Source organism: Embiotoca jacksoni, unplaced genomic scaffold (genome assembly GCF_022577435.1).
Source record: "Embiotoca jacksoni isolate LCO1_2020_lvr unplaced genomic scaffold, fEmbJac1.0.p SCAF_2, whole genome shotgun sequence".
Taxonomy (NCBI): Eukaryota; Metazoa; Chordata; class Actinopteri; family Embiotocidae; genus Embiotoca; species Embiotoca jacksoni.
In genome coordinates, this window is record NW_027185340.1 from 5057337 (window position 1) to 5070731 (window position 13395).

The window sequence follows — 13395 nt, forward strand, 5'->3', positions numbered from 1 at the left end:
ATGTACAAGCTTTCATGAGTTTTTGAGTACGATAAAGTCTCCGAAAATCCAGTTGTTTACGGAGAATCATAATAATCGCTTGGATAACAATAGGGCGTTCGCACCATCGGTGCTCGGGCCCTAATAATAATTCCTTGAAGAACAATAAGGATTTCGCACCATCGTTGCAAAAAAAAAGAAGGAAAAAAGGCAAAGACAAACAAAGTAATACAGAGTTTACAGTTTATTAACAAGATTTAGAAAACTTACAAACAAGTTCACAGCTTCAGGTCTTCAGGCACAAGCCAGTTTTAGAGAAGACAAGACTGGACAATTTTAAAGTCTGGCCATTCCCTTCAGGTGATATATCAGGAAAGGAGAAGCAACATCTTGAAGGTGAATGGAGACTCGCACATTCTGAATTACATTCATTTCAACAAGCTTAAAAAGATGATCGATTGATTTGGTTTGCATATAAGGATTATCCTTTAAACAAACATTTCAACCACACGGACATTATCTTCCATGGTCAGATCACGTCAGCCAGCCGCATGTGCTGAGTACTTGTAATGATCAATCACAAAAGTTAACTTCAGAGAAATGCAATAATGTAGCAACAAGCCACACAGGTGTCTCCAAGGTGTGAATTACATGAGATAAAAATCACACAACCTGTTCCTATGCAGATCCAGCATTGTTTCAATATCACTGGTTGACAAATATTTTGTCCCATGCAAAAAAAAACAACAACTTTGTTTTGCATTTTTGCGACACTGAATCAAATATGTTTCCAGAATATCTCCATCAAACACAGGTTTTTTTTTCCATTACATGGACATGGGAAGGGAAGGAAAGTGGAGGCAGACTTTTGTTGCAGAGTAAAGAGGGATGTACCTGAGGCCAAATAGAGGTGAAAATCATTCACTGTACATTTTAAAAGTAGGTTTGTAAAATTTTAAGTGTAAAAACATCCTTATTTATGAAGAAGTAATATACACTCCATGTCTGATAGCAAAATTCTAAAAACAGATTCAGATTCAGTGTAAAAAGTAATGTCCATCTAAATCAGTTTGTGGGACAAAAAAAGTTGCAATTTTGCTTCCCAGTGTATTAAGACTTAAAAAAAAACAAAAAAAACATTGAAAACACACTGGAATACTCGATTTACTGCAGATATAAATGCTTCATGACATGTCACATTATCTTTGAGGAACATCCCACTTGGAAAAAAAGAAAAGAAAAAAAAGAAATGCATAGGCTACTTATTGATTGCCATTGCCCCTGTCAATATCCTCCCAAATCTGAGTGCGACTCAGAATTAACAGTTAACCTCTTGTGAAGTACTTTGGCCAGCTTCTGATTTCCATGTTGGAACACTTAGAAACAGTTAAAGAGCAAGAAGAGTTACAATTTAAAGACAGTTACTAAGAATTCACTACAGGTAAACAATACAAGAGGTATTTCCTCGACGTACGTTTTTCTCTTTTAAAACTTTCAACAAGAATGTTTTGGAAACATTATTTACACACTGTATTAACAGGGTTTGGCACTTTTTTTTTTGAAAGAGACAAGAAAAAAAAAAAAAGGTACTACTGTATGCAGCAGTTGTAGATACTTCACAGATAAGTGCTAGAGGCGAGGAGAGACAAATAAACTGATGAAAAAATATGATATTTTCGTCCTACCATTTTCTGAGATCACCATGTGTCGGCTGTAGTAGGAGTGCTACGAGGCTAACAGATTTAAAAACTGCTAAAAATGCTTTGTGTTGAAACATGATAGTGTTTGTCATTATTTTATGAACATAATCTAATTTGTGGACAAATGAGGTAAGTCAAGTGCTGTATAAAATGGAAAACACTCACTTTAGGAAAAGTGAAATTTTAAATCTGACAACGCCTGGATGAAGTCGTCGTGTAAGAAATAGAGAAGCGGTGCCTGTAAAAAATAAATTCGACAAACGTTTGTGGAAATGAGTCTTGATAACTTTGCTGCTACGATTTTCACTGTCCTGGGTTTTAGTGAGATGATTTTAAGAAAATGTTCTTCCCCTTCAGTTTGCGTTACTTGTCCTTTAAAAGAGTAAATCCTAGAAAAGCGTCAAACACTCTCACGGCTCTTTCTCAAACCTTGTGTCGTCATTATTTGTGTCTCACTCTCAGGAGGCCACCGAGAACACTGGCAGCTGCAGCTCGGGTGTCTCGGTTGAGAAAATCATCAAGTCGATGTCATGGTTAGTGTTGCAGATGACCTTGTGAAAGTAGGAAAACAAAAGGCGGTGGCGATGGTGGTGGTGACTACGCACTTTGAAAACGGTACCCCTTCCTTCTTCATGCTATCTTTAGGGTGCTACCATAAGCCTGCTGCACAACCACCTGCACGTTGTCCAAGATGAAGTCAAAAGCCATGCTCCATACAGACTCCACCGACTGCTGCATGAGCCTGCAGAGAAACACAAAATATAAATAAAAATATTTAAAAAAAACAAAGAAAAAGAAAGAAGGGAAAGTAGATAAACAGAGGAGGTTAAACTGTACAGAACTGACCTTTTCATGTATTTAATAATCAAATCCAGCATCTCCAGATCTTTGCCCTCAATTAGATCAGTGCAGTATTTCACTACCTGCAGGATGTCCTCCTCCATGGGTTCTAGCAAAAAGTAAGAAAGGAATAAAAACAGGGACTTTTCAATACCCACAAAAAACAACAACAACAACAACAACACAATAGAGACAATTAAAACATCTGTTCTTCACAGCGTACCTGTTATGGTGGTGACCCACTCTCGTAAGAGAGTTTTAATGTCTGTCAGGTCACAGGCTCCGGCCAACGCTGGAGCAGGACGGGCAATAAATTTAGTCACAGACTCTGGGATGTCTGCTTTTGAGGTGGATGTGGAGGGACTATTTTCAGTCTGAAAGGGGAAAACAGGTGTGAGCTAGAAAGAAAAGTGAAGTTTCAAATTGCCATAAATCGTTTTACATAACGTAGCAACAGAATAAAGCATCTCCATCTTCATATATGAAACCGTGGACAGACTCGCCTTTCGTCCGTTTATTGGCTCCCGTGTTTTTAGAGGTGGTAGAGTTTTGGCCGGGCTGTTTGTCATTTGACGCTTCTTCAGCGGTGAAACTCCTTTCTTAACTGGACTCGCTGCATTCTTCCTCTTGTAGCGCCGCTTCACGCGACCAATGCCAATTCCTACTCCAGACTGTTTCAGCTGCAACAGAGGATTCTTCTGCTCCACTGCGAAGAAAACCAAGGAGGTCAAAAAGTTAAGTAGAGAATTTAGTGGAAAAAGACAGACGGCATTGCTTAATAACTACTTCACTGTTGACTTACATATATTTGCCTGCGGTTGAATATTTGTTACACGGCTGTACGCAGACTTCAGCTCTTCCTGCAGCTCTTTGGGAAGTGCAGCAAAAACATCTGGATCAACCTGGAGGCAGAGAGCCGAGAAGCTGACCGTCTCGTCACTAACAGGGAAACCAGCTTTGTGTATTTTGGGGTCAATTCAGTGGTGTCATCACTCTTGACTGTGATGTTTTCACAGCATACCATGCGAGTACTCTTTGACTTCTGTACAACTGAAGTTAGGGCACTGTAATTAATAATTACATCCCAGAAACTTCGGTTGATTGTACTTATGTTTATATGTGATTTGTATCTAACCAAAGGCCATTAAAAGTTGTCAGTTTACCGATTAAAATTAGACTGTTCATGTATAAAAACCGAGCCCTCAATTTATCTATGTTTTTGACAATTTCTAACAACAAATAGAACGTAACTGGAGCTTTGCAAGACTTGTTTGTATGGGCCATCAGCAGATTCACAGCATCCTCTGGTACTAGAGCCAGTTGAATTAAATGCTCACTTTTTTCAGTAGAAAACTAGGCTTCTCCAACGGTATGATTTATTTCCAAAAGCATCATTTTGGAATAAAAAGCAGTGCAGTATTTTGTCTAAAGGTTTAAGTCTATATATCCAACCCTCGAGGCTATTTTGCTACTCAGATCGACATAAGCAGCGAAAAATAGTTCAGGCAAAATAAGCTACTAAAATCATTTAAGCCTGGGAATAAACATTTTCATGACAGAGTTAAGGTTTCTGTAGGAAGGCAATGTAATAAACCACAAAATGAAACCTTTAATAACTAATTGTCCTAATTTTTCCCTGTTCTTTTCTGCTGTTAAAATAAATAAGCATAATGATCATAGTTCAGTTGTTTCCCTACCTGAGAGTAGTTCGGTAGTTCCAGTACAATTCCTAGACCGTCTGGCTGGTTTGGAATCTGCAGAACCAGCGTTCCTACTGGTGGAGTGTAGAGTGCAGGTACAGACGCAAGAGGAGGTCGAGGAGGTGAGGCTGGACAAGAATTAGAGGAGGAAAGCTGCAGACCAGGTGAATGGGAGTTGTTTGATCTGCCGTCTCTCTTTGTCCACGACTGCTCCACTTGTTCTCTCAGCTCTGCAGGCAGGGCCTCCAACACAGAGCGATCCACCTTAGAGGTCATTAAGAAACGCGCTTTGTTAAAAACACGTTGTTTGGCTCTCTTTTCATCGAGCATACATTTCCTCCCGGTCCTCACCTGTGAAGGGGAGGGGACTTCAATACTACAGTTGAGACGTGTCCGACAATGTTTGGGAGTTTGTCTGCATGCCGGCGGGTCTTTGCTTGTCCCTGGGATTGGCTCGGGAGGCGACAGAGGATGAAACAATGGGACTGTTGTCGAGGAAGTCTTTTCCTGATGTGTGTCTGCAGCTTCTGAAACAATGAACTTAAGACTTAATTTATTTCAACGACAGCAACAAAGATACAAACAGCATTTCAAACACCAAACAAACCTCTGTTACTGGATCTGGCACTGAGCCCCTGGCCTAACAGCATCTCTTTGATGGAGCGCGTTCTTTGGCCCTTACAGTCCTGGGGGCCGGACTGATGCCCGTCTAGAAGCTGAACCTGGATGCCGACTCCTCTCAAGTCCTGCACCTGCAGCTTCATGGCATGGAACAGCTTGATGACAGCGGTGGCAATCAGCTGACCACTGTCAGTGGACTGAGCGAGCATCACAGTCCTGACAGAAAGTGAGACAGATAAAAATGAGTATACAAAGAAGAAATGACATCGATCTGAAAAGTAAAGAGGACATTACAATTCTCTTGTAACACAGGGGGAGGACGATCTCTTTCTTACCTGGCGAGGTTATCACATATGCCATGACCGCCGTATTTAGCCGGTTCCAGTGGTGCTCCAACTTTGCGAACCATGAGCTTAAGGGTAACTCTGCGACCCCGCAGCCCGGCCTCTTGCAAACGTTTTTGCACCTCCATGGATAAGTTGGTGAAAAAACTCTCTGCCTCATCAAGCTGGAGGGATAACACAAGGTTTAGAAAAGACAGCTTAGACAAGCAGGGAGCGTAAGAAGGAAAAGATGGCAAAGAAAGTGCAGGTCTCACCCTGGTAAAACGAATGTTGTAGTTTATCTCCGCTGATACAGATTTGCGTTCCTTCTCGTAGCGGACCGGCCGGTCATCAAGACCCCGACAGAAGCGGAAAAGGGTTTGTCCGGTACGAGATCCAAACTTCTTCTGCAGCTGAGATAGAGACACTTGCTGGAGGTCCCCGCATGACCTCACACCCATAGCAGCCAGCTTTCTGCCCATAACAGGCCCAACACCTTGAAAAAGAAATTACATAAGCATTTTTGCATATTTACCACTTGGAAGCTAAAAGACTGTAGAGTGATGGCCTTGACCAGCAGGTGGTGCTGTACACCCACCTGGTAAACTGGTCACTGGCAGGTCCCTGATAAAATCATCCACTTCTTCAGACTTTAGGAAGTACTGCCCATTTGGCTTGGCTTTTCGGGTCGCCAGCCGAGCCAAGAGGATGTTGGACCCTGAACAGATCAGATTAGCCCGTTTGAGTTTGTAAAATATGACCGCTGTCTTGATCCATTTTACAATTTAAGGCAAATGGAAACTCACCCATGCCCACCGAAGCACAGCATCCCGATATCTCCTTGATGTCAGCTCTGATCGCTTTGGCCAGATCTTCTGGGTTGACACCCACCTCAGCTAGCAAAGCAGAAGCGTCTATCAACACTTCATCACAGCTGAGAGCCTCGATGTCATGGGTGTAACTGCAAAGAGCAGATAACAGAGATGTTATCTTGCACATAAATGCCGGGCAGTGAGTGACAGATACACCTCTGTGTTGTTCTTACCTGGCCAGAATCTCATACATGTTTAGAGCCACCTCTTTATAGGCCTCAAAATCATATGGGACCGACTGCAGCGACGGACACAGCTGCTTTGCTTTGCCAAAAAACATCCCGTTTCTCACACCTGCCTGCCTGTGAGACAAAGAATATACGTTTACATTCCTGTTGGTGTAAAATGAAGACAGAAGTTCTCTGGGTTTATGTCTTACCGAGCTTCATAACTGCAGGATGCGATCTCTGCCATCGAGAGAGCAGCACCATCCTGGTCCACTCCGTTGGCATGAGAGTCAGGACTCTCTTGTGAAGGAGTTCTGTATAGATCATCATCTGCCCTCTCTGACAAACAGAAAAGGTCCACCTTGTTAGTCAACATGGAGAAGATATACACTGAGCCAGGCCTGTGAATGTTTCCGTCACGCCTCTTTGTGACAAACTAGTTGGATTTTACAATCTCACCAGGTGGAAGATGTTTCCTCTGGTAGTACTGCTGCTCCAGCTGAGGGTTCGCCCCGGGCCTCACGGGCACTCTGGCTTGTCCCCGGTTACTGGTCACAGCGACAGGCTTCCCTGCAAGAAAAACACAAGACATATTCGAATCCTTGTGTTACATAATAAAAGGTTTTACTGACAGCACATATCTCAACAGAAAAAAAAAAGGGCTTTGCCTTTCAGATCTGGTCGATGCCGGATCCCCACGGAAACAAAAAAACAGTCCATGTCCACATGGAGAACACAAGATTTCACACCGACTGGTCCCAAAGTACCTGAAACGCACAAATACGAATCAAATCATCAGTGGGCAGTTTTTAAGATACTAAAAACACATGAATACAGCGTCTAAGTGCATGAATCCCTCAAAACCCAGTGGCCATCTCATAAAGAGGACTTTGTTTTCTGTGTCATGTTTTAACTTGCAACTATATATTTACATGATGATACACCACATTTGTAAAGAAATTTGACACATTTTCCTTTCATGAGACATTTCACATTAAAGTGAAAAGAGACATTTAGAGAAAGAGAGGAGCATGACATGTGATCAAGGTCACCTGCTAAATTTGAACCGAGGAAGCTGCAGAAGGGGTGTTGCATCTCTTGGACCGCTGAGTCATCACAACTCGTTTCACAAAAAACTCCAAAAAGCAGCCAGATTTATCAGGAAAAAAAACAAAGCAACTCATCCTTTCCTACCTTGAGGGTCTGTAGATTGCTGGGCCACATATCTCCTCAGTCGATCTTTCCCAGGAAAGTAGGCGCCGCCCACTACTTTTCGTTTGCTGTGCAGTTCATTGACGTACTCAGAGAAGCCGGTCCTCCATGTGGAGATCTGGTGCAAACGTGAGTGAGAGTAGAACTCGGAGATCAAACTGCCCGTCTGGTTCAGCAGCTGCGCTGAAGACTTCGATGTTGTTGATGATAAGTGGTCAGAGGGAGGATCAGGTTTGGCTGTTAGGTTGGTGGTGCTGAGGGACGCAGGATCAGATGTGATTATTTTGTGGTGACTTCCATTTAGTCTAACTGGGGTTTGTGAATGAGAGCTCGATGCAAGGGGGGGATGAATCTTTTCAGAAACTTTATCAACCTGAAAGGGTGGTTGGGGCTGTTTTGGGAGGGTTTCGCTGGCTTTTATAGCCTCATGGCAGGTGGGTGCTGAAGGTTTAGGTCTCTGTCCACTGGGTCCTGGTGACCTGGATTCCTCCAGAGAACCAGAGGACCAGTCAGGTTGCTTTGGAGGACTGTGAGGAAACTCATATGGGTCAGGCTTGGTCTGCAACTGTACTGGCGAACTCTGAGGTGAACTCTTGACTCTGCAATTTGATAAGTCCTTGTCAACAGAGAGTTGATCTTTAACAGGGGACAAGTCCTCTGGCTTTAAGGCACCGTTGATGAGGTGAGTGTGTCCATTGGTCAGGGGGGCTTCTTTCACTGCCCTTGAGGCCCCAGCAAGACAAGGATCTTCTTGGCCACACTCTTGCATTTCATTAGTTTTTGAATGGCTCATCACATCCAATGAGGTCTGCAATAATCCATTTCTATGATAAAAAGAGATAAAGAAAACATGTTTTATTTCATAAGAATGAATATAACAAGATGTCCCAATTTTTTTAAATTTATGACCGAAGTTTACTTGCTTACTCACATTTTTAATTCCACTTCCTGTGACGTAGACTGCGGAGTTTTGTGTGGGTGCTTTGTGAGAATGGGATCAGACAGCGAGTGGGTGTGTGAAGCACTTCTGTGTCTGGTATCTGTAATGAGGTAAGTGGATGCTGAATGACTTGGTTGGGGGTTAACCGAGCGAGCTGCAGAGCTGTGCTGGATGGGCTGAGGTTGAGGTCGACCGGGGCTGGGGATGGAGCTGTTCTGGCAGCTGGACGAGGACTGTTCACGGTTGAGAACAGAAAGCTGCATGTTGCGTTGGGGCAGATGGGGCTTCTGATGGGCGTTCGGCTGAAACGGCCCGCGGCTCGGTCCTGCAATCTCTGAGGTCTGGCGCAGAGTAAGGCCAGGGAAGAGCGGGCCTTTCTGTTTCGCGTATAACTGATACTGCAGGTAAGGCAGGAGACGCCCAGCCTTGATACTATTCATGACAAGGTAAACAGATATTTTAAGGTAATATTATACAACAGGAATATAAATGTAGAAATTCTCATCTCTACCTGAACACACCTGTCAGTGATCCACTCGGGCCTGATGACCTTTTCCCCTCTTAGCTCCTGAATTTTGCTGTTGGGCAAGTTGTTGGTGATGATGTGGGTGGTCTTGGAGCGCGAGTAGTAGACATGGAACTGACCCCCGTGCAGCATCATCAGTCGGCGAAGTTCATCTGCACTTGGCTCTGCTCACAAAAATAAAACAGTAAGACGAATAAAATGTCAACTTACTTAAATGCAATTAAAACTGCGGCAAAAAGCATTGTTGCCTTCACTTTAGGCAGCATATTGATATGAATCACGACAGCTTAAAGGATGTCAACTTAGCAGGATGCGTCACTGTGTTTTTTTTACTCAGTGTCGAGGTGCATCATCTCCCTAGAACAGCATCAATTTCATCTCATCCAAACTAACAAATCTTTGCATCTTTTGTCTTTATGATCAGTCTGCTGTGAGCTACGGACGTCAATTGATGTATGCTGCACTAAAGAAACTAATCTTTACTTGTTTATTTTCTTAATCATTTTACCGTTACAATTTAAGCATCACAAACTGGGCACTAATCATTGACCAGATCACAATGGACAATGGACATCTATTTAATAAGAATCTGCATATAACAACACAAACATGGGAAACATATACCCGTACTTGAATGAAAAAATTAGTCGGTAAATACAAACCTCCGTACACTGATGCAGGTAAACACTTTGCTCCAAACTGAGCATTTTAATGATTTTTTTTTCAACCTGTGAGCTGATTTGTGTATCCCTGACAATAAAGATCATTACAATCTGACATTCAAAAGTATTATAAACTCATCAGAGCATTTATAGTACAGTTCTATACAGGGAGAATTTTATTGAATATATCCAATTAAATATTGTTTCAGGCTAACAATTGAGGAGAGAAAAATACGGCTTAAATTGCTGAAAGCAAACAGCAGGCAGAACGCTTGTTTTTCTTCTGGAACTCCTCTGGGACGTTACTGGAGAACATTTCCAATGCAATACGGTTCTTCATACTCTAAAGGAGCGCCTGAAGAAATTGGGCGCGGAAGAAAAGCAGGCAAACCATACAAACTACACAAATACAGTATGTATGCAGCATGCACAGTGTTACCTGTGTAGCCGTTGACATAAATAGCCACTCCACTGAAGATGCTGGAGCAGGACCGTTCCTTCTGCTTCTCTCTGGGGGCATCCAGTTGAAACTGCTCATCCAGCTTTGAAACCTTGGCAGCCATGTAGCCGCCCTGCACACAAGAAGAAGACGACAGGGGGAAAATACAAAATGATCAAAAAGGTGTGGATTATCATGAAATGTCTACATAAATATATATATATATATATATACAAAGAGAGAGAGAGAGAGAGTTATAATATCATTAATATACAAACAGTAAATGCATGCACACACATGTACATAAACAGTATATAATGAATGTGTTCTCAGGCATCTATTATGCACAAATTGCGGATTAATGTTGCTGTGTGTACATTAAAGCTTAAGAATAATACATTTTCCTTTACAATTACATACCGACTATTGCCTACTTAGTGTCTCGCCTGTCTTGCATAGAAGCTTTGCGGTGATCGTACATTTTTTTCTGCAGCCTATCTTCATCTAATTAGACGGCGAGCGATGTAGTTCCAGTTCTCAGCTGTTATAACGAGTGTTTAAGAGTGGGCGAGTTTCCCAGTAAAACACGTGTGTAATATGCGTTAACCTTCCGCATCATATTTATGTATGCTGGCGGCTTACGTGGCATAGGAATCTCTCACAGCTGGTTATGATGAGATGAGCGATACTCACCCTTTCCGCCCAACCATTGTCTCCACTGGCGTTGGCTTTCTTCTTCATCCACCCATCTCGACTCATACTGAGCTACCTGAAAGCACAGGGGGGGGGAGCTGTTCCTCAATACTGAGACATAACAAGTCAAAGCTGGCTCCAGATACTGGACCACAATACTTTAGTGCTTAATTAGGTTGAAGAATAGGTTATTAAATGTCTTAATGATACTCACAAATATCTTTCCATACGTCCTGCAATGATGCTGCATGAGAATATTATTTTTTTTTAAATGGGACTAATAGTTGGATTACTAACTGACTTGGTGAGTCAACAATTCCTGAGTTGGTTTTTTTTGTTGTTGCTTGTTTACAAAACTTTCTCTTGAACAAGCCAAAAAACAAACAAACAGTGTCACGACTGACAGCTCACATTGTGACTGTTTATGTCATGGATTGTATTTCTGTGGGAGTGCTAATGAATTTGCCATTCAATGTCACGGTATCAGCTGCACGCCTTATTAAGAGGGGAGAGAGAGAGAGAGAGCGAGCTTCGCATCCAAGGGCATATGCCCGGACGGGGTGGTGGGTGGTGGTGGTGGTGGTGGGTGGGGGCTCCCTGCCACTGACAGGTAAACGCAGCCCCCCATGTGGCACTTCTTTTATGTAGCAGCTAGGTTCCTCATGCTAACATTAGCCTAGCTCCTCCGTCAGTTCATCAAAGCGTGGGTCGCTGCGCCAACTACTCCACCGCGCTGACGGCGTTGTCAGTTCAGGGCAAACAACAACAACAAAAAACCACGGAGCGCAGGAAGTGTGCTCCGCCTGCACTTGCAAAAAAATTTCACCGAGCTAAAAACAACGAACAAGGGTGTGTGTGTGTGTGTGTGTGTGTGTGTGTGTGTGTGTGGCAACGTAACTTCGGCACGGTGTGTTTTTTTTTTTTTTTTTTTTTAATTTTTTTTTTTAAAAACAAACACACAGTCCGGAGTTGACCGGAGAAGTCACTCGCTTCTTACCTTTTTTTTTTTTTTCTTTTTTTTTTTTATTATCCTGTCAAGACGAGGCTGTTTCAGCCAAACAGACTTCTGTCTGCAAGATCCTGCTCCAGTGTGCGCACTGATTAGGTTAAACGGGGCAAGACCAAAAGCAAAGCCAGATGGAAACGCTCAGCTCGACTCCATCCGTCTTGACTTTGTTTACCAAGAGGAGTCCTGCGGTTGAAAGCGGGATTCCCTTTTATTATTTTGTCACGCTGCCACGCCGTGTCTCTTCAACATTTTCGCTCACCCTCCCGGTCCTTTTCGCTCTCCATTTCAACCGCCTGATCTCGTCGCTTTTCTCTTCTCTCTCTCTCTCTATCGGCGAGTGAGCGTCAAGGCGGGCAATGTAAAAACAATTTTGTTTGCAGTTCCGGGAAATATTTTCAAAATAAAACCAAAAAAAATATGCGCGCGCTACATTGTTGCGAGAACAAGGGGTTGAAACACGATGTTACCACAAAGAGCCAAAAAGCTGTTGGTATTATATTTTATTTCTGTATGGGAAAATTAAAAAAAAAAAAAAAAATCCCCATTTTCATACTAAAGTATACCTTGCAAAAACTTCAGTCTTATTAAAATACAATTTTGAGAATCTTTCTTATGGTTGTGAATGCCAAGGTAATTTATTGTAAATGCTGTAAAATATATCAGACAGGCCTACTTATCTGAATGTGGGGTTTTACTCTTTCTTACGTTCACGCTTTATGTTGTTAAATATTGCCTACTACTATATCATACTCAAGGACATTTAGTTTGAAAAATGATTCAAATACAACATCCTCTAAATAGTTTCGTACATATTTTTGTATTTGTTACACGATTGTTACCCTTCAAGCTCAGATAATTAACATATTGTGTCTCGCAAAAATTTGCATTTTGTTTTCAAAAACTAAATATAATTGACTTCCGGTTTATATGTGGCTTTTTTATAGCCAGCTTGATCCACCATGGCATTCCCGGCTTCTTGTTCTTAGCTCCAAGTTGGTGTTATAATACTGCCACTCTGCGGACAGCAAGGTACATGTCACTTGAATTGACTACAATAGTTCCTGGGAGATGTGCGGTTTTAACACAACCCGGTTCTGATTATTATAAATCATTCACTGGGTTGACCGGACGTGTGTACAAGTTGGGAATCCCCACATTGACTGTTCACCTTAAACCGGGGAGGGTCCGTGTGCACGGTGTCGCTGCCCCTGCTTTTCCTGCGGCAGACAGTCGACCCGGAGCAGGAGCAGTCTAGGATTTTTTTTTTTTTTTTTTTTTTTTTTTTATATTATTTATTTATTTATTTATTTATTTTTTCTCTCCGGTGTGTGTGTGTGTGTGTACTGTCTGGCTCCGAGCACGGTTGTCCTCAGAAAGCCGGCCCGTCGCACAGGCAGCACACCGGCAGTAGACCGCAGTAGATGCACGTGCAGCATTAACGAGTCACAGCGGTCCGCTCCGGCATCCTCACACCGTGACAACAACAATCACCTCCGGTCACACGAAAGAGGAACAATCATAAAGAATTACAATTAATGGGGGGAAACAGCACGTCAGAAGCGCCTGTGGATGAATTATCATGACCTGGAATAAACTCCAGCATCTCAGCCTGGTTTGGCTTTAAAGCCCGATTTGATTTGTAGGCTGCACGTGATCTATTAAGCTTTTATTTTTTTTTTTTTTTTTTTTTTTATTTATTTATTTTTAAAGAT

The 13395-nt window shown here is 42.4% G+C and overlaps 1 protein-coding gene across 2 annotated transcripts; it reads right to left on the reverse strand.

Moving 5' to 3' along the window:
- Positions 1-215: 215 nt before the first annotated feature.
- Positions 216-12005, reverse strand: rev1 (REV1 DNA directed polymerase). Of its 2 annotated transcripts, XM_069154148.1 has the most exons (23): positions 11672-12005; positions 10889-10918; positions 10675-10750; positions 9982-10114; positions 8876-9044; positions 8346-8786; positions 7397-8238; positions 6871-6969; positions 6662-6772; positions 6415-6541; positions 6209-6337; positions 5970-6124; positions 5762-5881; positions 5439-5659; positions 5176-5348; positions 4827-5056; positions 4571-4746; positions 4217-4483; positions 3322-3421; positions 3023-3225; positions 2743-2893; positions 2526-2628; positions 216-2421 (listed from the first exon to the last, which is right to left on the reverse strand). In XM_069154148.1, exons 3-23 carry the CDS (start codon positions 10738-10740, stop codon positions 2310-2312), a joined length of 4128 nt encoding a protein of 1375 aa, XP_069010249.1. In that variant the 5' UTR covers positions 10741-10750; positions 10889-10918; positions 11672-12005; the 3' UTR covers positions 216-2309. The 2 variants fall into 2 exon arrangements, with proteins under 2 accessions (XP_069010249.1, XP_069010248.1); XM_069154147.1 differs by lacking the exon at positions 10889-10918.
- Between the last annotated feature and the right edge of the window lie 1390 nt (positions 12006-13395).